This window comes from Rhea pennata, chromosome 20 (genome assembly GCF_028389875.1).
Source record: "Rhea pennata isolate bPtePen1 chromosome 20, bPtePen1.pri, whole genome shotgun sequence".
Taxonomy (NCBI): domain Eukaryota; kingdom Metazoa; phylum Chordata; class Aves; order Rheiformes; family Rheidae; genus Rhea; species Rhea pennata.
The window spans coordinates 12,310,163-12,337,774 of NC_084682.1; the positions used below are offsets into that span (position 1 = coordinate 12,310,163).

At 41.0% G+C, this 27,612-nt stretch overlaps 1 protein-coding gene across 1 annotated transcript; it reads right to left on the reverse strand.

Annotated features, from left to right (window-relative positions):
• Positions 1-4,156: 4,156 nt before the first annotated feature.
• LOC134149615 (myeloperoxidase-like) lies at positions 4,157-26,335 on the reverse strand. Its single transcript, XM_062592848.1, is given in 13 exon segments — positions 4,157-4,355; positions 4,870-5,107; positions 7,923-8,093; positions 10,004-10,256; positions 10,676-10,836; positions 12,011-12,326; positions 12,457-12,657; positions 13,314-13,443; positions 16,191-16,314; positions 18,120-18,295; positions 19,179-19,272; positions 22,912-23,024; positions 26,262-26,335. Coding segments are annotated over 13 exon segments (2,250 nt in total).
• Positions 26,336-27,612: the final 1,277 nt, after the last annotated feature.

Genomic DNA, 27,612 nt, shown 5'->3' on the forward strand with positions numbered 1-27,612 from the left:
TAGGGAGAGGTCATGACAGTCACAGGAAGATCTGGAAACAGGCACAACCCTGGACTGCAACATTGACATACCAGTGATGGGCAAAATGTCCACAGAGGAAGGAGAACTTTAAGTGGAGCTGGTGAAATTATTCCCTTGTTGCTTCTAAAGAATGACCTGTGCTACCTGAGCTGTGCCCTAAACACACTATGGTTAGCAGGACATGTCTTTTAATCATAACCCTAAGAGCTTACTTCCAACTGGACCCAAGCCAGTCTTAGACAGAGCTGGACCCTTCTTGTGATCACTGCTACATGTTTCTAATCACCTTTTTCTATTCAAAGCCAACAAGGTGGAGACATTTATCCCTGGGCCCATGGCCATCCCAACAGACGTTAGGCCCCCCAGCTGACACCCTTGGGAAAGAGGCTGTACAGCTTGGGGTGAAAGGTTAGCACATTCACTTGGAAGCACATTCAGGAGGTGGCAACCTCCTGCCTCTCAGGAGGGAAGGACTGAGGGTAACTTCTCCCACCAGATGGGAGAGCCAAGGCAGCTTTGGGAGACACAAAATAAAGATTGATACGTTCCTTACATGTGTCTGCAGAGGCTGGTGATTTCTTTGTTTTTCTCAGATTTCCTTTTAAACAAAGCAATATTTTGCTTTCAGTAGTTGGGCTTGAAAATGTGAGGGGAATGTGCTGAAGGGATTTAGGTGTCAGAGGCAAACAACAGAAATGTATTGCTTAATACCCTGGCTGTGGCCTGAAAAATCTCTTGATTTTTAACACAATATAAAAAATTTTCAGTCCAAGTGTATTCTGAAAGTACTGATTTTTAAATGCTGCCTGGTTTTGCTCTGTCTTCTAATATCCTAAACACAACATCTGTGGCAAGCAAAGGACAACAGAGCACTACAAAACAAAATAAAACAAAAAGCCTGAGATTCAGGCACTTTTAGCTTCATTTTTGCTGTGAGCTGTATTATGATTAAAAAAAAAAAACAAAAAAGATGGTACGTATTTGTATATGGGTCCGCCTTATGGCCATAACCTGAAAGATACAGCAGCTCGCCATGACCCCCAGAAAGTCCTGCAAGGATACATCTGAGAAGTGAGTGAGGCTCTGTTAGCGTAGGAGACCTTAATCCAGTCAGTGCTGTCTGGAAAACCAGGCTGCACAGTATCTTGTGTCACTCTGCAAAACCAGGTTGCAGGTCTCTGGAAGCAGAAGTGCGTGGGCACCTACCAGCCCATAGGCACCAGTTACAAAAGGGTCAAGCATGTACTGGGGGACATTACTGGAAACAGCCACCACTTGTAAGAAATACTGCCATTAATTTGGCTTTCCTGGAGATTTGCCTTTCCTCACTGGGGGTCCCTGCAGCCTTGACCCATGGCCCAGGCTCATTAAGCAGCATATTCTCCGCTCCCCATCGCTGAGCCCAAGGCCTTGGCAGTACAGTTGGTCTTCATTGGGCTCTCTGGGTCATGTCTCGTTGGCCTTCTTAGGGCATTCAGGAGTGAAATGGGCTTGGCTTGCCAGCGCATCGCCACAGCAAAGCCTACATGTAGGCTCTGTAGCCATGCGATATCACATGGCTGGTACCAAGCACCTCTATAATGACCCCTCATCAGAGGCACCTGTTCCACCAGTAAACTTCAAATATGATTCTAATTTAGATTGCCACTGCTTGTAACTTATTCTTGCTCACGTTTTCTGCTCTCCTCCCCAGCTGCACCAAGGAGAGATGGAAACAATATAATTTGTGCATGTTGGTATTTATTGAATTAATAGTGTCTTGGGAGTTATCACTCCAGCCAGCAGATTGATTTTTAGTCCTAACTTTTGTGAATTACATACCAGCCAGGTTATGGCTTGTTTTTTCATGCTGCTAGGTCTAGCTATGAACTATAATTAAAGAAGTTCTGGACAGATGTTTAATTCGTACTAGAACTGATGCCTAAAGTAGATGAATGCATACAATGTATTTTACTAATGCCCAGCACACCCAGACTCACCCAGAAGTTCACTTTAGGATTTAAATAACAGATGCCTCTAGGCATCAAGATATAGCAGCCACTCTCCAGTATCCTTATAGACTGAAATCTCTGTGCTAATTACAAACAGTCCAAACAATTTACACACCTGTGCAAAACAAGGAGATAAGGCAGGTTGTGATAATGATTGCTAATTTCTGAGCAGGTACAAAGGATAAGGAGTTTGACTTAGAATGCTAAATTAGTGTTTAATAAGTTGTAATGCAGAGATTGTAAACAAAGATGACATTTAAAACCTGTTTCATGAGAGCGCTTTAGCTTCCGGATTTGCCACCACTTCAGAATGGGAAGTAGAAAACTTCTTTCCTGGTTTTTAGTGTCTTTGGAGAGTTGTAAACAGTATAGAGTCTAACTGAACATTTGTCAACCTCTGAACATTTTTTAGGACAATAGAAAACAAAATGTCACTATTCCTTCTGTCTGAAGAGTTGTACTGCTGGAAGCTTTTGCAAATGAATGAAATAAAAATCACAATATGGCAGATAGAACAGTAGATGCAGTTTTGAGTTTCTTTCTAGCAAAAGCATGTGCAAGAGGTTCAACTGACAGCAATCAGAGTAAGCGTGATGTAGGCAGCAGTTCTCCAAGGGCAGCTCTGCACCATTAGGTGTTCCCAGTGTTGGTCCAAAGAATAAGATTAGAAACTGTCAATAAAGCAAAAAAGGCTACTGAGAGGCAGAAAGTCTTTCCTGGACACAATATTTCATCTCACATTTTTACTTGATTTCACAGATTAAAACAGTCATTGGTTACGGGTATTTAGTTTCCCTAAACACCCGGTATGCAGAGGCAGATACCCAGATTTGCCTGTTCATCATTTTAGCTCTGAGACACTGCCATGCTTCTAGTCTTTTCAAAAGGTATCTTCAATGATCTAATGCCAGAAAGCCTGATAGACTTGTGCTTTTGGGGGCAATTTTTGGCACTTTGAATGTTTAACTTTCAGCAATTGATGTTTAACACCCTGGCATTGCAGTGTTGCTAAGTGATGCAAACATGGTTCAGATCCTTTCCAGCCTGATGGTAAGAAAGGCCACAGCTAGTGGCTCAGAAAATTTCAGTGACCATAAAGTTAAGTAAATAAAACTAATCAGGAAACCTCTATTGTTTAGAGAGAAGGAGAGAGGCAACTGGAAGAGAATCCTGAAGAAGGGGATAGAATCACCAAAATTTAGTCCATCAAGTGGGAGCATGCCTTGCTTAAAAGCCATTCTCTGTCTCAAAAACAGTCAATCACACTCAATACAGGAACTGCATGGAGAGGTTTTCCAGCCTGTGGCTTGAAGAAAGACACAGGTGATCCTAATATATTGTGATAATCTGTACATGGGTTGCTAGAAGGAAAAGTTCAGTCAAATCCATTCTGCTCAAGCCAAGCCTGCCTCAGTTCTCTCTTCATCATTTCCATTTGGGAGAGCCCATGCCAAAAATATGTCAGCAGGAGGACAAAAATAGTTCTAGTTCCTCTTCTCTTCTACATAAACACTGTCTTACTGTCTTTCAGAATGTGGCAGATCACAGTCACTGATTGTGTTATAACAGTATTGTGGAGTCAGGCCATACAATGTTAAAACAACTCAAAATGCCTTAAGATGCTTTAAAGGTTGAGGAAAGGCAAGGGGAAAGTGTGGTCTTGGACCAGCAGCGAGTGACTTTGAAGCAGACAGACTAATACTGATTGCTTCCTTTGTGGATACTCTTCCTGTGAAGAAAAATCTAATTGTCTTGGGACAGATTATGCTGACTTAGAAAAAAAAACTCAGAGGAACACACATTTAGAGTGGACAAAACAGATTGGATTACCTGGAATTTTTCTCTGTTTGATGAGAAAGGGACAGGTTACTAAGGAATGATGAAAGCAATAGATGGCAAAGAGCCCAGGCTGGTAGCACGTGAATGCCTCTGATGGTGTCTGAGATAGGACTAGCTGGGGACATCTCTACCTGAGCATGGAGATGAATGAATAATCAAAAGTGTTTTGGGGGCAGAGTCACTACAATAGCCTTAATTCTTTTATTTATCTAAGTGCAGAAGAGTCTGATCCTGTGAGGCATGTCTTATTTTTATAGGCCTCAATTAAGAAAAATCCACTGCATACCTTTCGTATCACTCACAGGCTAATCTTTCCAGGATGAGAGGTTGAGTGCGTTGATCTCATGGCAATCTATAAAGTTCTCAGGATAACTGCTGACCTTGAACATGTCCCTGGGTATCTTTTTGATACGAGTATTGTCACAGATCACCTTAGACAGCGAGATTTTTCTCAGAGCATGCAGCTGCTGCAGAGTGAAAATTCCTGGTTTCTCCCACCAGAACCTGCAAAAGTATTTTCAGAAGAATTTCATGATTGCTTTGAAGGCATTTGCTTCTGGTTATTTGCCATGATGGAAATCTGGCCATGGCAAATCCCTACTCAGATCCACATTGACTCATGAAGCACTAGATGTACCTATCCAAAAAAAGTGTCTCCAAGGGTACCTGGGCCAGGTCTGGATTTTTCCACACTCATCTGCAGAGCAGAGCACCCACCTCTTTTTACCTAGCCTCACACAGGAAGTAGTGACTGATCCTCCCTACTAGTACCCTGAGACCGAATGTCACATCAGGCAGGAACAACTACAGATCACCTATGGCATGGAGCTGGCACTCCCCAACCATAAAGAGTCTGTAAGCAGGGACTGCAGATAGAACCTGCTGGCAGCTGGGACTAAAATCAAAGTGTGAGCCTTTCTGTGAGTACTTGCTGATGCATTGGAGGTGGATTGGATTAATGTGTGATATAAATTATCACCATTTTTTCTCATGGAAGTTTGCTCTTAGAGCTGCCTACCTGTCCCCATCACGAAGATTCCTGAATTGGGTGCCAATGATGCAGGCCAGGAGAGGCCCAACTCTGCCCTGGGGAACAAAAGGCTCTGTGATTGCCCCAATCCAGAGGTCAATATTGTCTGGTGTCCCATACAGATCTATTAACCTTTCGGCAAGCTTGGAATTGCCTAACACCTCAGAGAGTTCATCCACATTTTGAGGTTGGGAGAGCCCACAGAAGCGCCTCCAGGCGTTGTAACCTGCAAAAGCAAAACAGTAACTGATCAGGACCCTTATCTCCCCACTGTCTGCCTAGACTCAGTAGCTTAACAGACCTCTTGGCCCAAGAGCAATGCCTGCTTCATACCATGTTAGTAAAAGATCTGGGAGACACTGTCTAGGTGGACACAGTCACAACACATGCTGTTTTCAAAGGTCCTTTTTGTATGTACACACTAAACTAACAATTTGGTTTGTCTTTACATAAGATTGAGGGTTAAGCACATAGTAAAGGTTAAAACTATCTGGTGCTGAGATTGAGTATGCCAGTTCACATGGTTTTCACAGACTCATAGAATGGGTAAGGTTGGAAGGGACCTCTGGAGATCATCTAGTCCAACCCCCCTACTCTAGCAGGGTCACCTACAGCATGTTAGACAGGGTTGCATCCAGGCGGGCCTTGAATATCTCCAGAGACACAGACTCCACAACCTCTCTGGGCAACCTCTTCCAGTGCTCTGTCACTCACACAGTGAAGAAAGTCCTCCTCACATTCAGGCGGAACTTCCTGTGGTTCAGTTTTTGCCCATTACCTCTTGTCCTGTCACATGGGACGACTGAAAAGAGTTTGTCCCTGTCCCCTTGACACCCTCCCTTCAGGGACTTATACACATTGATAAGATCCTCCCTCAATCTTCTCTTCTCCAGGCTAAACAGGCCCAGCTCTCGTAGCCATTCCTCAGAGGGCAGATGCTCCAATCATCTGATTGTCTTCGTAACCCTATGCTGAATCTCTCTCCAGTAGCTCCATGTCTCTCTTGCACTGAGGAGCCCAGAAATGGACACAGTACTTGAGATGTGGCCTCGCCAGGGCTGAGTGGAGGGGCAGGATCACCTCCCTCAACCTGCTGGCAACACTCTTCCTCATGCAGCCCAGAATACCATTGGCCTTCTTGGCCACAAGGGCACATTGGTACCTCATGGTCAACTTGTCAACTGCCAGCACTCCCAGTTCCTTCTGTGCAGAGCTGCTTTCCAACAGGTCAGCCCCCAGCTTGTGCTGGTGCCTAGGGTTATTTCTCCTTCATTGCAGGACTCTGCACTTGCCCTTGTTGAACCTCCTGAGGTTCCTCTCCGCCCAGCTCTCCAGCCTGTCCAGGTCTCTCTGAATGGCAGCACAGTCCTCAGCTGTATCAGCCACTTCTGCCAGCTTGGTATCATCCACAAACTTGTTGAGGAGGCACTCTGTCCCTTCGTCCAGGTCATTGATGACAGGATAGGACCCAGTCCTGAGTCCTGCGGAATGCCACTAGCCACAGGCCTCCAACTGGACTCTGCACCACTGATGACGACCCTCTGAGCTCTGCCATTCAGCCAGTTCTCAGTCCACCTCCCTGTCCACTTGTCTAATCCACACTTCCTGAGCTTATCTCGGAGGATGTTATGGGAGACAACGTCAAAAGCCTTGCTGAAGTCAAGGGACACAATGTCAGCTGCTCTCCCCTCATCTACCCAGCCAGTCATTCCATCATAGAAGGCTATCAGATTGGTTAAGCAGGATTTCCCCTTAGTGAATCCATGCTGACTACTCCTGATCACCTTCTTTTCCTCCAGATGCCTGGAGATGACATCCAGAATGAGCTATTCCATCCCTTTTCCAGGGATGGAGGTGAGGCTGACCAGCCTGTAGTTGCCTGAGTCCTCCTTCTTGCCCTTTTGGAAGACTGGAGTGACACTGGCTTTCTTCCAGTCCTCTCCTGTTCTCCATGACCTTTCAAAGATGATGGAAAGCAGCCTGGCAACAACACCTGCCAGCTCCCTCAGTACTTGTGGGTGCGTACCATCAGGGCCCATGGATTTGTGGATGTCTAGCCTACCCAGAAGATCTCTAATCCTATCTTCTTCAACCGAAGGAAAGTCTTCTTTTCTCAAGACTTTCTGCCTCACATCCAGGCTCTGGGATTCTTGAGGGCTGCCCTGAGAACTGAAGACTGAAGCACAGAAGGCATTCAGTAACTCTGCCTTCTCTGTATCCCCTGTCACTAGGGCCCTCGCCCCATTCAGTAGTGGACCCACATTTTCCCCAGTCTTCCTCTTGCTACTGATGTATTTGAAGAAGCCCTTCTTGTTGTCCTTAATATCCCCTGCCAGACTTTTGTGGAAATTATATTTCTAGGATCAAAATCCTGGAAAACAGCAGCATTTGCTTGTGCTTAACCCAAGAGCACTCCCCTACAAGATGCCAATCATACCTGTGGGTAAAGACATAAAACAAGTCTTGATGGGCCAAGAAGCTCTGCCTAGTTTGTATGAAAGCTGAGCTTGGTTTCTTGGGCCTGTATCTTCAATTCAGAGCTCTCTGACGTCTTTTGTGTAAGTTATATCTTGATTCTATCAGGTTTTTCTATGTGCTTACTCTAAGTTACAATTTTTCTGATTCATCTCAGAATGTCAAATTCATATCTAAGCTTTCCTGATACCATATTTTGATGAATATTTTTTCCTCTTCATAAATGCAATCTTATCTGACATAAATATTTCAAATATTTCAACAAAGATCATTTTACAAATGCATCACTTAAATCTCACATACTTTGTGATACACCACTCCTTCCTCCCTTCTTTAATACATTAGGCCAACTATCATCTTTGCTTTCCAAGCCCTTTGTCGCCTTCTTAAATCCCTCAGAAAAAGATCTTTACAATACAGAAAGTTCTTCTTCCCAGAGCCTAACTGTCCACTGATCCTTCCCCCTCAAATCATCCCATTGGTATGAAAAATAGTTTAGTACATTCTTGGAGCTACCTCAAATAGCTGAGGAATTGTCCACAGGAATTATGGACTCATTTCTTTACCTGGAAGACCATGGTCTCTTCCCCGTTGCAAGTTCAGGGCTGCGAGATCCAAACCTACTATTGCTGTCTGCTCAAAAAGGTGATTCTGGAGTTCCTCAACGAGCAGTTGATTCTGTTTCATCAGTTTTGCGTGATCAACCATCATTCCTCGTAAGAGTGGGTCAATGCCACCTGTGTTTTTGCAAATCAAGAAAAGACACAGACTTTTTGTGTTTAATTCCAGATTTGATGTTCCCTTTTGTGCTGCTGAAACAGTGCTGCAGTGTATGTCCTTTCTACTTTAAGCAGTATGGATTTCACATAGTTCAGCCAAACAAGACTGAGCCAACTTCAGCTCAGACCTTCAGGAAGGGTGACTATGGAGTAATTATAATGATCATTAGATTTTGAGTGAAATTTCCCTGAAGGGCAACAGATACAATAATAGCAACACCTTCTGGGCAATGAATCCAGTTCCTTGCTTTTACAGGCAGAATCCTTGTCACCTATTCATCAAGTCCAGCTGCAAACTAGGACCAGAGTTCCCACCACAAGACTCCAACAGAAAAATGTTATACACTTTTATTCCTGGTTTAGACAGCAATGCTTAATTCTCATCCTAAATCCTAGGATAATAGCAGAATTAAGGTTGGAAAGGATCTCTGGAATCCCTGCTCCAATGCTCTGCTAGAGCAGGACTAGTCTCAAAATTAGAACAGGTTGATTAGGGGTTTGTTCAGTCAAGTTTTGAATTTGCCTGAGGATGGAGATCCTACCAGGTCTTTCAGCACTTGTCCCAGGGACTCTTTTCCTTCTGTCTGGCAGGAATTTGCTGCAACTGTGTCTGTTCCCTCTCTGTACTCCTCAGAAAAGTGTTTGGCTCTATCATCTTATCTATAAATCTCCCTATTAGGTGAGTAGACTGCAGTTAGATTCCCCCTCTCTCCCCTTCATCTCTTTGCAGCTGTCCCTTCTCCAGGTTTAAACCAACTTCTTGTCTTCCAGACCTGCAGGTCCTTTTCTACAGAACTACTCCTTAGCCAGTCAGTCCCCAGTGCCTGCTGATGCATGGGGTTCAGTTTCAGCTTTATGTTTTGCAATTATTTTGTTTAGAATGAGCTATTAATTGACAATTACTTATTAATACTTTAAATCAATGTTAACATCAATTCATGTCTTTTTGGCTATGTTGTTTTCATAGCCATTAAGATGACAGAATTGCTAAAACAAAGCAAAACTGGAAGCATGTGTATATTTTAGTGTGTTTTCCAGAACTAGTTAGACTATTCATTTTGGAAGAGACAGCACTTATCTCCCTTGGTAAGAATCGTAACTGCAGATGTCAGTTATGTAAGCGCTGGGTTGAAAATCCCTTTGGAGTTATGAAGTGAGATGGTCACCACTGGAAAGCAATTATCCTGTCTTAGCTCAGTTAGACCGGATGAGTCACCCTCTGGCAGTGCCTATTAATCACACAGTGATATGAAATAACTGGTTTAGACTAATCTAAATTTTGATTAACTGGCATTTGGTGCCTTCAGGTTGATGCTTCTAAGAATAACATGAGCATCTGCACTAAGTTTGTGCAAATGTACGATGCACACATTGTCAGGTCTCACTGAACTGAGAGACAAGCAGCAGCCTGAGAAGTACCTTTACTCTGCTACATTTTCCAGTTATTTACTGGCATGTTCAGAAGATGAATGTAATAATTATTGCCACTAAGGTGGCTCTTTTTGAGGAGTTTGTGCTTGAGGACATTGAACAGTTGGAGCGTAACAACACACAACTTTTGGTAGGGCTTCTTTGCCTAGGTACAACGCAGATCCAGTGCCTGTGTTTGGAGACAATTCTGCTCATACCTGCAGGATTCTGTCTTGCTGTCTCACATTTAGCAGATCATTAATTTGTCTGCCTTCCCTTGGATAGACATACCAAGAACATCTTCCAAGCTGGATGGCACTGTAATTTGGGTGAGACAGTTAAATAAATGGAGCTGTAAAAGTTTTTGTAGTCTAGCTCTGTGTGTCTTACCCGCTAACCACCATCTGAAGATCAGCTTCAGGACTAGAGCAGGACTGCTGGCTGACACATGTTCTTACCTTCCATTATAACTCTCCAGGAAGCACAAAAAGTCACATGAAGAGGAATATGAGAGAGTGAACCTAAAGGTTGAAAATTGTCATCTAAACGGGATACAAAAGGCTGTACTGAAGTATGACCAAACCGGAAAGCCAGGGAAAAAACATTTGCCACTGTAGGATCCACAGTCTCATTGTAGCCACTGTATAGCGGAATCCACTTGCTAGTCTCCTCTGCAAGCAGAAGTGGAAGATAGTCTCTGTATGTTATTATCTGAAAGAGCATATAAGCAGAGCTATTCATTAGTAGTTATAGCAGAAATGACATCAAAAGTCAAAATGCAGAACATTAATGTGGAGGGTAAAATAATTATTTAAAAAATACTGAAAGACAGCCATTTGCATCTGAGAAAGAGAAAGATGATTTTCCATGCTTTGCGTCCTGACTGTTACTACAGAAGGTGACAAGAAGAGCTGCTGAACTGGAACGTCTTAACATCTACTGAACAAAATACACATGAATTTCACAAAAGTCCTTGGGAAGTGTGTTGTCTTCATTGGACTGTCCTTTTTCAGAAGTTTTTTGACTCCGTAAAAGAACACTAACAGTTTTGCAAAGTATGATTCCTCCTTTTCAGGGAGGAAAATTATTGCTAAACATGAGGATGATAAAAAATGAGCAGTGACCAGTACCTGGGTCATAGCACCTATGATCTTTCGAGTCTCCTGGTAAAGCTTTTCTCCATCCCAATGAGGATTTAATTTCCTCAGCTCTCTTACCAGGCGATTGTGTTCTCTTAGAAAGACAGTGTGCAAAGCAGAAAGTCCCAGGTTTTCAGCTACCCGTATATCACCTACAAATGAAAATATCTTAGGAATTTTGTAAGCTGTTTTTTATTTCAATAGCAAATTTTTATGTTAGAACAGACAAGTAACATCTGATAGCATGACTGGTAATAAGGCTTGTGGCTTAGCTGCCTAGTGGTCATCACAAGGTGTGGTTTAACACACTGTATGAAACCATTAATGGCAGATATTTGTTTCCAGCACAGGCAGGTCATTCTCCCTCTCCAAGCCATTTAGCTGTTTTGGAAAAGGAGCTTTTGCCAATTTAAAATGTATTGCATATTTTCATGAGTCAGCTGCAAGTTTCTCATTTTGTGAAAATCTAATGCCTTCCCTCCTTACGCACATCAAGGTGCTTAACAATATTCCTTTGTATCAGCAAAGGAATAAAATTTTGGTTTTGAAAATTTGTCTCAGTTCATCCATGTTATAAATGCCTTTGAGAGATTTGTGAATGTGCTGGAGATAAAGCTGGACAGCACGGAGTGAAGTCCCTCTGACAGAGAAGGATGGAAGAAACACAGATTCTGATTCAGCATGAAGTTTTCTCCTACACATGGAATAAGACAATAATGTGCAATAGGATATACACCCAATATTCTTATGATTGACTTTGCAAGCTTCACATTTCTAATAATTTTTAATGACTTGCTCATGCTAGAGCACTTCTCATTTAAAAGAAACCCTCTGTTCTGAATTGTAAACTTGTTTAAATTTCAGACTGAAATTTCTAGGCTTATCTTCTGAAGTAGCTTGAATATTTTCAACTATTAAAAATATAGAATGTAGTATGAGGGACAGTTATTAACTGCATTGATAAAGAGCTATTAACTGTTAGCACTGAGCTGAAAATTGAATGGTGAATTCTATGTAGGTGAGAAAAACACTTAGAAGTTCTAAACAATGGTGTTTTTCCTATGGAAAATTTCTTCTACTTTTGAAAACAGCTTTTAAAAGGTGAATGACTTCCTACAATCTTTGGGGAAAATGGAAAAAAGTTTGTTTTTATGTTCAGGTAAACAATTCTTGTTCAATTTTTTTCCTATTTTTCACTATATTCTGCCTAACACAATGTCTTCCAATGACTCATAGTCACTTGATCATAATGATCTTTTTTGACTCTGTAGGCCATAGAAAGATTTTTGTGGTTCACATCGGAAAACTGCCACAGACGTGCCTTACCTGCTTTAAAACAGGGGATGTTCATGCTCTTGTTTGTGAACACACAAACACTTTTTGTTTTATTCTCGAAGGGCAATAATTCCAATCCTGCATCAGTAAAATTCTGGTTCACCGCCATCAAACCCAGCTGGTTTGTCTGATTTCGAATACACTTTGCCACAGACTGTTCACTGCCATACACCATGCTGGCATCAAGGAATGAGCTGACTGCGTTGATCTGCTCTCGAATAAATGTCCTAGGATTGCACACGGAAGCGGACTGGATGAACGGCATACAGGAATTTGGTCTCTGCATCCGTGGATCATCGGGGGGGAACTAAAGCAAACAAGCATAAGCAATGCCCAAGAGAAAGTGGTGAGCTGTTATTTTTTAGAGAGTTTTAAGGTGTTTTGAGGTATTTGGGGGTGTTTTAAGGTAGCATTGAGTGGAATGAAAGTTGTGATACCTTAATCGGGAAGCAAGGGGACTTGAAGGCACAGTCAGTCTCACACTGAAGTTCCTGGTTCACTCCTGCACTGTTGAAAGGGGCTAAATCTATATCGTGGGTGATCCACTGGCCCCAGTGCATAAAGACAAGAGAAAGCTCTCGATCGTGAGTGATGTTATTGTTGGCTGTTCGAGCAATTTCATTCGACACTTTTCGAACCTGCAGAAAATCAAAATGAAAATGTATTTGACTATCTTTACCAAGATGAATTTATCTCTCAGTAGAAGACCTCCTGTGAGGCCATGGATAAGTCTATCTTAAATAGATCATAAGAGTTATCTTTGGCATTAAACAGACATACATCATGCCCCAGCTGTGTCTAAACTGATGTGATATATACGCTCCAACCCTTTGGCTGTTCCATTTGACTCCACATCTGGCAACCACTAAGCTAAGTCAAGTTTCAGGAGAGGCCTTTTTTGTGCCTGAAACTCATATATGTGCATGCATTCAGAAATTCAAGAAAGCAGCTGAGAAATACACGTCTTATTGTTTATATAAAAAGTCCTCTTGTGTCCGAGCACATTATAGTATGCTTTGCATAGAACCTGGGGAGATGGATTTTAAAAGATGTTATGATATTGCCCATATTTTGTATTGTGAAGTGTTTGCAACATTTTTGCACAGCTTTGTCTCTGATAAACATCAGCCAAAGCCACAGATCAATCGTATAAAACAAATTCCAAGTTAGCAACTAAGATCAGAGAAAAGGATCAGCCAGCCTGAACTCTGGATACTGCTATTGTTTCATTTCTAATGGATGCAATAAGGGCAGTTTTCACTGTTATTATTTGGGCAAAAATAATGATTCTCACCAGAGGGAGTGGAAACCCGTTGTAAAGCTTTCCTTCACTTACTCCTCTGGGAACAGACACTCCATCTTCATATTCTGCAGGCAGCCAGCGAGCAAATGCATGGTTGGAGGCTCCAAAATGAGAATGCTTTCTGGAACATTGAAATTATTTCATATTATTATTACTATTATGAAATAATATTAATTATTTCATAATAATTATTGTATTATTTCACAAATGAAAAGTTTGTAGATGCAAATGTTTTTCAGCCCTTTAAACTATGTCTGATTCCTACATAACAGAGGTGATTGATGCATTTTGTCCAGAAAATACTGAGAAAGTAATACCAAGATTATTACTTCAGATAAAAATCAACTTTTCTGAGGTTAAAGAAAGAGTCTTTATTGGACTATATTAATTTTATTTGGATTTTAAATGTCTGTTTCTTATTGCATCTGTTTCCAGGGCTTCCACACAAAGATTCACAGAAGTGCTTGTTGGAAGGGACCTCTGGGATTTGTTTTCCAGCCTTGCAGCAGGGCTGTCGCCAATGATCCGGGTGGCCAGGGCTTTGTCCAGCTGAAGCCTGAAAAACTCCAAGGTCCCCCACCTCTGTGGCAACACATCACAAGGCTGCCCCTTCAGGAATTTTTTCTCTCATCCCATGTGCACCTCTCAAGCTGCAGCCTTTGCCTGTTATTATATTGTTTCATGCTACTGAAAAGACTTTGACTCCATCATTTTGTAATTACTCTTCAAACAGATGAGGCGGCAACTAGATCTCCCCTGAGCCTCCTCACTGCCAAACTAAACAAACCCAGCTCCCGCCACACCTCCTCAGATGCCATGTTCTCCAGGCCTTGGAGCAACTTGGAAGCTCTCTTCTGAGGTCTCTTCACTTTTTCCACGTCCCTCTTGAACTCAGGGATCCAAAATTGTTCTGTTGATAGTGTTCATTCTAATATAATTTGCTCATTTGCAATATGAGTGCACCCTTGAACACACCTGCATGCCTACCAATTTTAAAGGCAGGTTTCTTCAGATGACTTTGGGTAATAGGACTGTTAGTTCTGGTAAGGAGACTCGAAGCAGAAGCACTAAGAGCAAATTCCCAGTAGGCAAGTATGAAACATCAGATATTTTCCCCAAACATTCTGTGAAATCACATAGCCAATAAGGTTAACTTCAGTAAACTAAGCAAGCTTGAAAGCAAGTAGGTTATTAAGTATTTCTACACTATTCTAAACTCTAAAAAATGGCATCAGTTAACTCAGTATCACTTGTTCAGAAGAACAGTGATGCTGGTTGAGCTAATGATCTATGGCGTATAGAGGGACACATATACACAAGTTATTTGGAAGAAAACAGTAACTAAATATCAGCTACTGCATAGCAATTTTCTGTATATATATTCTTACATCAGTAAATGCTAGATAACTGTCTATATTAAAAGAAAGAGGTGCTGTGCCCACAATTTATAGCAGTGGTCTGTGAAATAAAAGTGTGTCCTAGAACAATTAGCACATTGTAGCTGAAGCAATGCCATGGAATATTAAGAGTATAGTAATACCACAATTCTTGTTTTGATTGCTATGCCTGTCCTTATAGGCAAATTTTTACAAAATACTTAGGTACTAACTCATGGTGTGCTTCTCAAGCTGAGCGAGAGCCTTGTAGAAATGTTTAAGTTTCACAGAACTGCCTCCTTTCTGAGAGCCAGGTTGTCTCTGGCAGCTAGCTGATTTAAGAAGGCTGAGGACAACCCCAGCCTGAACCTAACTATCTGCATGGACGTTGGTGTGCTTGCGGGTGCTGAAGGTACTGGAGACTTGTGCATAAAAGTACAGACTAACATGCAAGGTGAGTGTGAGCATCTTGCATTTGTAATGCAGGGTTGTGCTCTGCATGTACATTTTGTTTCATACCAGTTACACATGATGCAAGCCCACTCACACTTGGGGTTTGGAATGCCACAGAAGGCAACAAATCAACAAATCTGTGAAAGAACAGAAGAGCAATCCTTCATTTCTAGGTATCAGGCTAGAAATTTTGTCATTTTCTAGTCAAAAAGAAAAAAAAAACTAAAAAGCAAATAAGCATTTTTTCCCAGGTTCAAACCAGGAGTGAGGATATGCCCAAAAAGCTGAAGAACTCTTTTTTTTCCAGATCACAGAATCACACTAGCCAGAACTAGAAAAGCCAAGAATGAAAATCTTCATTCAACTCCCATCCTTATACTTCACAACAAAGTGTACATTTGTGTAACCACACAAATATGTTGAGAACTGTAAATGCATTTTCATTCGCATTATGCAACATACGAACAATGCACCAAACCTAGTTGTATGTATCACGATGCTTAGTGAGTATAATAAACGGATTATTTATATCTACAATGTCTAGGAGATCTATGTTTTAAAAATCTTGCTCCTGTACTCAGTCCATCTGAAATTTGACTGTCAACACACTCAACAGATTCAAAGCATAGTGTCTGCCTGAGTCACAGTTGAGCAATGTTATCCACATTATAGAGGAAAGAAGAGTGATTTTCTGAGGCCTCAAGCTGAGTTAAGGGACTGAGTTAGAATCACGTTCTGACAGCCACAGCCCCAATATCTACTTTCCTCTCCTTTTCATCTCTACCACCCCAAGATGTAGCTTCCCTTCAGCCTAAGCAGCCCATAGAAAGCAGTGGTCTCAAATCTGAAGGTTTAATGGAAAAGATTTCTTTTTCATGTCAGGCATAGGTAGAAATGAAGCAACTATATAGACATCACTGAAATGAGCATTATTAGCATTTCCCTCATGTTGAAACAAACTTATGCAGATGACCTAAAGACATCTACCCTGAGTCAATACACGGACTGGAGACTCTCTTTGTCTGTAGACAAATCCTACCGGTTGTTGCACTCTCCAGTAATGGTCCGATAAATGCTATCTTCTTCACATTTAATGGAACGAATCTGGTAGTAACAGCCTGTTTCTTTGGAAATCATTTCCTTCTGTTGACTGCCTAGTAGGTCTGCAAGAGAAATGAATAACAATGTTTCTCTTTTCCATCTCTCAGCAACATGAGAAATTTGGCATGGAAAGTAGAACAGGTCTATGCTGAATGAGTCGATCACAAAATCCCACAAGATAATACTAATTTTGGAGAGATTTCAAATGTATAACACCAGCTCAAGGTCTCTTTGATAACATTACATAAATGGAGAAGGTTCATGAACTAACTCTGGGTGTCAGAAGTTGACATCTTCTCTGAGAATACCCAGGGCTTTTTACACTGACAGAGTTCAGGTCATGAATAATTTGATCAAATGTAGTCATCTGTCTTAGGGTGACTAGGTCTCCACTTGTTCCTCTTTTGTTACAGGTATTTGTTACCTAGCATCTATTAAGAGCATATACACAGAAAGTCACTCTGTACCAGCTGATATTCAGTAACTGGTTTCTCTGGAACAATTTATGTCTCTTTGTCCCTCTATATGCCACAGATGATTAGCTCAACCAGAGTTACTCTTATACCTTGTCAGCCACAATCCATGGAGAGTCCAGTGGGGGTTCATCCTACCCTCAACCAAATCTTGAAGATTATGGGATAAAACACCTTCAGCAAGTGCCCTTTTCTCTCCATGGAAATTCTGTTCAATTTAAAACATAGCCCTCATGTAGCTAACTTCAGCTGAGATAAATCACCCTCAAGAAAAAATGATGATGTGGAGATTTGAGAAACAATGAGAAAAGCAGTCAGACACTGAGTTTGAGGAGCGAGGGACAATGTCACAGCGCTCAGCTCTTAATGAAGCCTTGCATAGGAACTGCTTTGCATTGGCAAATTACCAATGCTAGCTGGGAAGACAGGGATGCTGCTGCTGCTGCCTATTGTATGGAAGAGCTACATTCCAGTCTGTGCTCCAGTAGATGAGCACTGAGCCCAGAGTGTCCTGGTGGCTGATACGCACTCCTGAGAAGTGACAGAATTTAGATCTAATCATGGAGGTCATATTCAGTTGTTTTAACTCCTTTAACAACTGATCTATCAGGAAGAAGACAAGGTGTGCTGTCAGCACTACAGGAACGATTTGGAGAGCCCATTTTGATTGATATCTCAGAAACATTCAGGCAAAATAGATTAGAAATCTCTAATCTGTGAATCCCTTCTGTTCACTAGCACTGGCAGAACAGGGGCATCTAGAATAACACTAAATGCTAGCTGAGTCAGAACTGTGGAGGTACAGCATCCGGATTTGAATTGTTAATTTGATGCCTAGACCCCTTTGTGGATCAGTTCTAATCCCTGGGAAAGGGAAGCTGGTATAGTATAGAACAATCTTCCAGGAGAATAATGGGAAGCACCATCACCAACAATATTCCACTAGACTGGAAAAAAAAATCAGGAGCTCTCAAAGCGAGACACCCTGGACAGTTGGATGTGAGGACCAGAAGTCAAAGGTGGGCTTTTATTCCCAGGAGCCAGTCTCTCAGCACTCAATGCATTTTGCCCCAGATTTAGTTCACTTATTGTTAGCATCTCTGTGATTGGCCTTCTCGCCCTAGGCTATTTTTATAGTCAGAGGTATGAGAAAGGCACTGCCAAAGATGATTAAAATAGGAGGTAGTTTGGGTCTGCCTTTGGATGTGCTTTATCTTTCCACCACTTGCAAAGTCTGGTCACCTGTGGCCTTAAGGTCAAGTAGAAACAGCTGGGGCATTTATTGTGAAGGGATTTTATCACCATTCATTTGAAAGAGCTGCTCTCTGACATTTTTTTTGATACCTTTTCTGCTATTAGCTGTATGCAAGATATTTTGGTCTAAAGCACATTACCTGTAACATTGAATCCCCTCTTCCCACACAACTGGAGCTTCCTTTTCAGTAGTTTCACAGTAGTTTCCAAATAATCAGCAGCACGGACTGCAGATCTGGTACTTCCTACTGGCTCTTTTAAGTGCTTCAGGAAATCTGCTGGTGTGGCATCCTTTTCCTCTATTTTTTTCTTTGAGCTGAACATAAAAGAGTCCCATTAAGTATCATCTTCAAAATCAGACCTGTTCTGTTGTACTGGGCTGGGTCATGTACTCAGACACAATATCAGTACTCTGCTCACTCATAACAAGCTGGCTGCTCATCAAGTTTACACCTATTCAATTCTTAGCTGAATTTTGGCAAACAAATGATCGTGATCCCTTATTTTCAGTTTGCATTATGTTCTTGTCACAATAAATCTTGGTAAATTATGTGCAAAGCTGGGACAATACGTGAAGAACTGATTTATAACTGTAATTTATAAGACTGTATAACTTTTTACATTTAATATGTCACAAAATATGGTCTGTGAACAGAGAGACAGTCTCGATCATGTTGCGTCTCTTTCTGGTCCCATGGATCTTTATTGCACAATGAAACAAATTCCAGAAGGTAAGCAGAGAGACACTCCTCTCCAAAACAGCTTGCTGCCTGTATCCAACCTTTGGAGGCAATAAGCAGAGGGATACCTAGTTTCTGAATTCCACTAAAGCTTATTTGTGACAGGGTATTCATGTACACAGCTCTCCCATGACTCTGCTCCTTTTCGAGAGAGGTAGAACTTCAGCAGCCGGGAGAGGACTCAACATGTATTCAACCTACTCATACCACTGCAGACTACTAAGAGGTTCATATAACAGCAGTATAAGCAGTACAAGCTGCTGCAGGCTGGAGGGTGGTCCTGAGGCTGAGAGAAAACACTAGAGGCCAGGAAGGCTGAGCAGAAGAATCTGTCTGACTACCTCAAGGAGAGTCCTTGAACAGAGGTGTCTCCATAATGAATATCTGTTAGGAACTAGAAGAAATATATTTTCTCTTATTTCCTTGAAATGTTAAGCCCCTGATACAAAATGGACTCACCTTTCTCGGGCAAGTAAGTACGCTGCATTTACCAGCTGCCTGGCTTCATTAATGCTGCTCAAAAGAGATGAGTCTGAGAGCACTTTTGAGCACCCTACTCAAAAAAAACAAACAAACAAACAAAAAAAAACAGCAGAACATAAGGAGACTTTATGATGTACATCAGGAGCTAAAGGAGCACAGCTAAAGGAGGGTTTTTTCATACATCATGTTTTGAATATCTTGAACAAATTTTGCAGCACATAAAACCGAGGCTAAATTTGGACTAAGTATCTGAGTACTATTTAGATTTGTTATCTTGATGACTTACACCTTTCCCAAAAGGCTAATTCTGCCTAATCGTCCTCCCTTTACTTCTTCATAAAGCTCTTGTACCAGGATCTTTGTACACATCCTTGCAAGCCTCTTTTAGGAAGAAAAGTAGTATGTAGGGATGTATGAGCCAACATCTGCCTTTGCTGAAGCTTTTTACCTTGCTGTTTCAAGCTTAAATGTCGCTGCTACACTGAGCAAAGCAGATTGGAGGCAGTCACATTACATTATCCCAGGTGAGGTAAAAATGTGTAGTGTGAAGCTGTAGCTGAATACTACAGGAAATTTTCCTGACTTAACTTTAAATGCAGATAGTTCAGCTAGTTTTTGGGCTTTCTGGGCACTCCAAGCACCATCTAGCTATGTTCAGGCTCAGAAGAATCATTCCCTCTTCACTGGGAGGCCAAGCTGAGTGTGGCATCTACATTGCAGATGCTCAAGGCAGGCAAGATGAACCTCATGCTAGATGTGCTGAAGCTCATGGCAGGCAATGACTCTGCTTTGTCCGCACCAGGTTTTTCTCGGCTGGCCCTTGCTCCCACTGCACCAGCCTTCTGACAGGCACCACAGGGGATAGAAAGAGGTTGCTGTGAGGGCAGCTGACAAGTTAGTATGGCAGGAGCAGCAAAACATATCTTCCAGTTACCATCAAAGCAACAATATGTAACACAAGGAATGTTAGTGAAGAATGGGAGAAGAGAACAGGGTGAAGGAGCTCCAGCAACAGTTAACAAGAGGTGCAACAAGGAACTGAGCAAATGTATGACATAAGAGATCTTACAAAACTGAAATTATCTTTGAGAGCTCCAAAATGCAACAAAAATTGGCCAAAAGGTTCACAAAGAGAATGGGAATTGAGTGAGTACAAGAGGCTACATGGATGTAAACAGAGAGTGATTAGAGAAGCCCTGGATCTTAAAAAAAAGTAGCTGAAAACTAGCTAAAGAAAAATAGTGAGAAAAGAGGATAGGCATTATCTATCAGGCCCCTTAATGTTCATCTAATTGTTTCCTTTGTGTGAAAGGACAGGCAAATTTTGCTACAGCTGGGATTTAAAAATAATCAGCAGTTGTTTCACCTGTGTGTGACTGAACTAGTAAGGCCTGATCATGCATGATATGACCCTAACACTGAACCTTGGCAGCCTGGAGGAAAGGTCATTCTCCCCAAGACTGGGTTCTAAGAGTTCACAATAAGACCACAAGTCTGCCAGAGTTTTGGGGTGGCTTTAGCAAAAGGTTTTATAAGTGTATATGACAACAGAGTTTGTGAACTCTAGTGCTAGATCTTACTACAACAAAATTTAGTATAGAGAAAATTCAGATCTGCCTGGGAAGAAGACAAATGCACTTGTAACATCCCCTTCTCACATATGTGCAGGTGTCTCAGTGGGGCCTAGCTTTCTATTCAGCCACTCATTGGCTTTCAGGATTTCAACATATCTCACATTGTCCTCCTGAGGCCCTTAGGCATAGGTCACTCAGTTCCCTTTGCAAGATGCTGTTACTCCTACTTAGTTGTCAGTTTGCAGCTGATTCCAAGGTTCCTGGCCCCAACTTGTCCCACCACAGCCCCTGGCCTGATTGCCGGCCTGGGATGCCCTGACCACAAGTGTGACTTAGGGGTATTGGAGCCCTTTGCTGCCAGAAGAAAGCTCTAGATTAGAGGGTGTTGAAACAACTACATCCTGTCCTACAGTTCTCCCAAAGAAGAGAAAATTGATGGTTATACTTCTGTTGATTCACTGTATGGTGATCAGGCCTTCAGCACAGCTACACAACCCACCCCATTGCTTCTGCCTCAAGGCTCTCCATTACATTAAAGCCTACCTTTGAGAAAATTAACCCTTGTACATGGTTGCCTTGTACAACCATGGCATGTTCATTTCTGTGCATGAATTGTTTGAAAGAGTATCTGATGTAAAAATTGCTGCTTGCTTTCTAATTTGATTTTCTCCAGCTTCCCCTTCTAGGCACTGTCCTGTCCCATCTACTGCAAATGAAGGCTTGTTGTTGTGACTTTTGTTCTGGAGACCTTTATTCTGGAGCATGCTGTGGGTTAGAGAAGGTGCATTTGGAACAAATTATGTAAATATCTAGTCTCTTTTTATGTCAGGTGCCACTTGCACATTGTCCTTTTTACAGTCTCCATTCTGAAGCTAGTAAAGTTAGTTGTGTCAAATTTCTACTTACAATTATCCACCTTTTTTTTTTTTATTTGAAGTTACTGAATTTTAAGTTCTTGGGCCAAAATGTACACAAACATGATGCATGCAAGTTCAATATTAATAGTCAGATAAAACAGTTTATCTCTTCCTATGAAAGAGCATAGAAGAAAACAATCTTGCCAATGCTAACATTTTCCTTGAAGAGTCAGACCATAACTGAGGAAAAAGGACCTGAGTGTGACAAAAGAACCATCCTTCTCCCCATTAACTTTGTTCTCAGAAATGAGCTACACACTTCTGCTGAAACTTTCAAAGAAGTTTCTGCAGAAAACTTTTGTGGAACAGAGAAGCTTATTGTATAAGTAATCCCACTGAGGAGCACAATGCTTCTCAGGTGTGAAAACAGTGGAAACTTCGTTTTCAAAATACATAGAAAAATAGAATGTCACATGTCTACGGAACACAAAGCATCTGGTTTCTAATCAGGCAATGGATTGTGTGACAGTCATACGTAATGTGGGAGATGACAAGTAAACATAATGAGATGATATGACAATGAAGCCCTGTGGGAACATCCTGATCCTAGATCCACCTATTTACTGATACTGGGAACCCTCCCCACAAGTATGTGGGTAAATGCCAACATCCTTATATCTCATTCACTCACATCTGCATAATGCATGGCCCTAGGTGACAATCATTTTGGTCCAAAATGTCCTAAAGCCACTTTGCCTGTGATACAGTGAGTTCAGTGGACCCATATTGAATAGGACTTGTTGCATATTTTCACGTTGACCTAATATTGTATTGTTTGATGTAGCTACCAGAAATCCACTGAAAGTTACAGGACAATAAAAGATCATATACTAGTAGTAGTTTATCATCCATTTCACAGATCCAACTTGCATGATTATGGGAGGTTTTGAGAGGATTACTTTTTGCTCTTCTTTCGAAACTGTTTTTCCCTGTAAGAAGGGACATACACTTAGAACACGCATAGGAGAAGCCAAATACATGACCTGTGTCTCGGTGACCCTGTTACAAAGTGAAAATCATGCCCTTTGAAGACCAAATATAGACAAGTTTCTTAGGCATTGACTTCATTTTTGGTGAGGAAATCTACAGGATATTTCAAATTCGTCTTTGAGCTACATCTAACTAAGAACTCGGACTACATTCTGCACCAAATCCTCCACACAATATTACACCCTTTTAATCACAACTGCAACAGAAGCAGGAGAAACGAAATCTTACTATTTAATGAGGAGTCCAGTGCTCCGACTAGGCTCAGGGTGATGACGGATCCTAAGAAAGTAATTCTTGATTTGGTCCCTAGAGAGAAACACAACAGAAGACTTCTCATTTAGCTGTAACCGAATGAGCAAGCTTTCACTGACGCATCAAGAGAGAGTGACTGTTTATGTTCAGTTTGAACACTTCTTTCAGGATCTAGGAAGAAAATACAGACTGTTTCTGATCATGTTTGTAGTTTGGCTGAAGAAGCTGTAGGTGTTGGGAGGGCACGGGCCATACCTGTCATGTGGGGCATTCAGTAAATTGGACAAAATAACTACCAAGGAGGACGTAGCCAAATACAGTTCAGCCTTCATTAATGAAATACAGTTCAGCCTTCATTAATGAAGACTGTCAAGCGGGTGGATTGGAAGAGGGCAGTGTCCTGATATACTGGAAGGTAAGGAGGGTCCACTGCAGGTGGTTAGCATAAGGAGATTAGACTCAATATGTCTACTGTCATCCTGTCCCGTCTGCCACCTTTTTTATCTTCTTATTTATACGCTGATCTAAACAAGCTGCTATAAGACTAGCACAGGACCTCTAGCTTTTGATCGCCTTCATCAGTTTTCTTCATACTCCCTGTCACTAATCTTTTTCACCCCAACACTAGAATTCTGTATCATTTGAACTCAGATATAGATACAGATAGTTTGATACAGAGGTAGAATGCATTCCCCGAAAGAAAACAACTGGAAAGTTGCAATTAAATATATTTAAAGTCATTCAGTCAATATTTTAATTGACTCAGATTAGAATAGGAAATACTGATGGCAGTTGGAATAACTCATGAGCTTCATACAATGGAGCAGGTTATCTTTTATTTGAAATCTGTGGGAAATTTTTGAATCATATTGTCAGGAATTTAAGGCTGCTTATTCCTAGTAATCTTTTACTGCAGGGTATCACCACATGAGACAGAGAAACTCTCTTCTCTCCCTTCTTTAAATAAATGCATTTCATGTATGCCTGGAGAAGAAGGAAAGATGAAGGAACACCAGCTTGTAGAGCTCTACTCTGTCTCCTTATCTCCTTGGGTTTATCCAAGAACACATCAATACCTTCACCACGAATATCAAAGCATTTAAATATAGAAATAAAATTAAAAGGCGCTGATCTCACCTGCCATGTCTGCAGATCTGGTGGGGCATTTGAAATAAGGCAGTCTTTTATAGTATCTGCACATAGCTCAGGACAGAAATTAGTTGAGTCTGGGTGTGACCAAAAGAGGAGAACTTGGGACAAGATTGAGCCAAAAGGAAGTAGCTATTTTACTTTCCTGGATTAAGCGGAAAGATGCACACTGCTCCATTCCTTATGGTAAGAGCTGATTTCCTTTTTGACAAATCAGTAAAAAAGACAAAGTAAAAAAAAGTAAAAAATAAAAGAAACAAGAATAAAAGTATACATTTCTTTTCTGCAAGGTAAAAGAGATCATCTTAATGCTAATATAGCAAAAGATGATGGTGGAAATTGTCTTCTTTTCCCCTTTTCTTTGACATGTCTGGTTTGGAAAATGTGCCATATACCAGTATTGCTTCTGTGGGGCATACTGAGGTCCAAATATGGTAGGTCTGAATGGGGGAATCCGTGGGCTGCATGCAGTTTCTGTGTGTATACCCGGTAAATTCTAAATATCTCTCATGAACTGTAGACCATGGGTGTATAGAAGGAAAGATGCATTTGTTTGTCAAAGCACAACACAAAACTGTAAGTGTAATCTGCTATTGAAATTCATAGATTTGGCAGGACTGTATAGACATAATGTTTATAAAAGATAAAAATGGAAAATTTCAACCTGACTTTAAAAGGACATAGTTGGATAAATGCCATTTGCCAGGAAAACCAAAGCTGTCTCTAAAATTGATTAGCTAAATCACTGCTAAATCACTGTGAAAATCAAAGACTGGACAAAGAACAAGGCAGTTGTATAAAGCAGATTAGAGCTGTCTCCAGTCAAATCAAACATATATTAATATAGACAGACAACAAATTAACTCAGTGCAGACAAGAAGAATAGGTCAGAGGAACAGAATGGGGTATTTCATCCTGAAATATCTGGAAACGACCAAGATGTTGGGTTGACCAAGTGGTTCAACATGAATTCCAAGAGCTAAACAGTGGCAGGAAAAGTTGTACTTTGATGTATAAACAGGAAGGCAGTATAAAAAATTTACTTCTTTGAACAGCAGGCATAATGACTTCAAAACACAATGATGAGGGAAAAAGTGCTAAATATGGCATCCAGTGACCCTTATATGTTGCAGCTCAGAAGTGAATTTCAACAAAGTCTCCCAAGTACAAAGAAAAGCTGGAAGCAACCACAGAGCAATCAGAAAGTTTTTCTTGTCCAAGTGTGCAATAATCCAGATTTCACAGTAATTCCTATCTAAAAGTCAACATTAATGCTCAGTATGGAAAAAAAACCACATAGTAACAATGCTGAACAATAGGAAAGAAGCATTTGTTGATACGAGGGACTGAGTCAGGAAAGGCTGACACCAAAAGTGCAGGAAATAAATCTGTATTTTAAGGAAACACTAAATCAGTCATACAACAAAGCTTTAACAAACTAGATATCTAGAACTCAAAATAAAATGTATTATTAACCATGGTGAAGAGTTTCTTGGGGTCAAAGAAAATTATGTTATGGTTTGGAAGGATAAACAGAAATATGAATAAATGAACAGGCAGTATCATAGATGACCTTGTGATATTACAGGAGTAAACAATAGAAGCAATTTCTGAGAAAACATAATGTGTCTAAAATCAGGGATTATGGGTCCTGCCTTGCAATGGTTTTGTGTACCTCCTTGTCAACTTTTTATCTGAATTATACTGAGCTTCAGCCCTTCTTAGAGCTTCATGTGAGAAGCTATGACACAGAAAAAAACATGGAGAAAGGAGGAGGGGATGGTAATGTACAGCTTGTTTCTCAGACACTGCCATTCATAGACAGCTGAGAAGAATATGTCTCCAGGGACTATATATTATTCATCAGAGTCCTCCCTGCAATCCAAAGCGCGCACTACTCTTCCCCCAGAACACCTCCTCAGGGCAGGCAGAGGTGCTGTATCTCCCCAGGAACAGATGAGAAAGAAGAGAGTAAGACTATGTTTCTGGTTGGAGTATCTCTGCCTCAGGTGAGGAGCTGAAGCTAGAAGCTCATCTGCAGATCATATCCAGGCTGCAGGAGGATGAGTCTCTCTGAGAACTCATCAATCTCCATGTCAGTCCTAATATTATTGACTCCTGATTCCTGCTCCTGCTATCCATTTCCACTGGAAAAGTCTTGAGTGGTCCTTCCAGACCTTGGGACATCCTTGTTTGAGCCATTCCTGTATCCACTGTGTTCTTTCTGGCATATGGTACCATAACCACACATGGTGGCCAAGAAGGGAGAAGAAATCAATGTATGTAAAGACATGATGTTGTTTCCTGTTTTCTCTCCTGACTTTTCATAATGCTTGATTGGTTTTTGGTCACTGGCACTTGATACGTAAAGTCATCATTTCCCCATATATAGTCTTTTACATTTATTAACACTGATTTTCATCTTTCACTTTATTGCTCTGTTCTGATACAAATAATACAAAAGTATTCAGCATTTTTGTTCTGTGTTTGATCTACAGTTGGAGGAGGAAAGATACTTTTAACTTATGAGAGTGAAGTTTCTTGTCCTTTGTCAAGAAAACCTGATAAACAGTATCTATAAACACCTTAAGAAGCAAGCTTTTTGAGTGGCCTCAGACAATATGTCATGAAGTAATCCATGAACAAAAGCTGAGCTGAAGAGATACAGAGACTGATCATGTTGATTTTTGGCAAATCTGATTGCATTCAGTAAATTTCAGAGGATGACATGTAGTCAAAATTGGTAGGTAAACTGACAATTCAGTAACACCTGTCTGGTCAAGGTCAGCATATGACAAAATAAAAGTAGAAGCCATGCCTTTTGTTTTCTTTGCATCTGTTTCAGTAGTCATTTCCACCACATTCTTGGGAAGAAGTCCTCTTTGCTTAAAAAGTCACCGCAATAAATTAGTTACAGTTGTGATATTTGTCAGCATGGTTATAAGAGTAATATCCCTTATTTATGAATCAAAAAGTACCTTTTCAATTGCTTCCTTACCCTGAAAAAGCTATTGGTATAAGCACTTGTGCCTGACATAACAGTGTTCACAGAGGGAGAGTTTTCTGGTTTAAACTGAGTTTAATTTGCCAAACTCTTGCCCAGACTAGCACTTAGAGAAGCCTATCTGTTTGATTCATCAAAAGGGAGATTAATTACTGACTTAGCTACAGTGCACATATTCTTTAATATCACTTAACAACAAGAACACTTAGCACGAATCTTGGTGGAAACATGAAATGCACATATCTACCACTTCCCTCCCTCTTGTCTTGTCTTGTCTTCTTCAGTACTCAGAAGCAGGCACCTCCATCCTATCAAAGCTACTGGGGAATTTGAAATCAGTATTTCTACCACTCTGTGGAATGATTCTTGACCCTACTTGGAAAGCTGGAACAAGTGGCAATCGAGGTAAATTAAACCCAGCGGAATAATAATCAGAAATAAGACAAAAATATTGAATGACAAGGATCAACAATCCTCAGAAGAGATTGCTATAATAAATATTCATCTTCTATCTCATGATAATT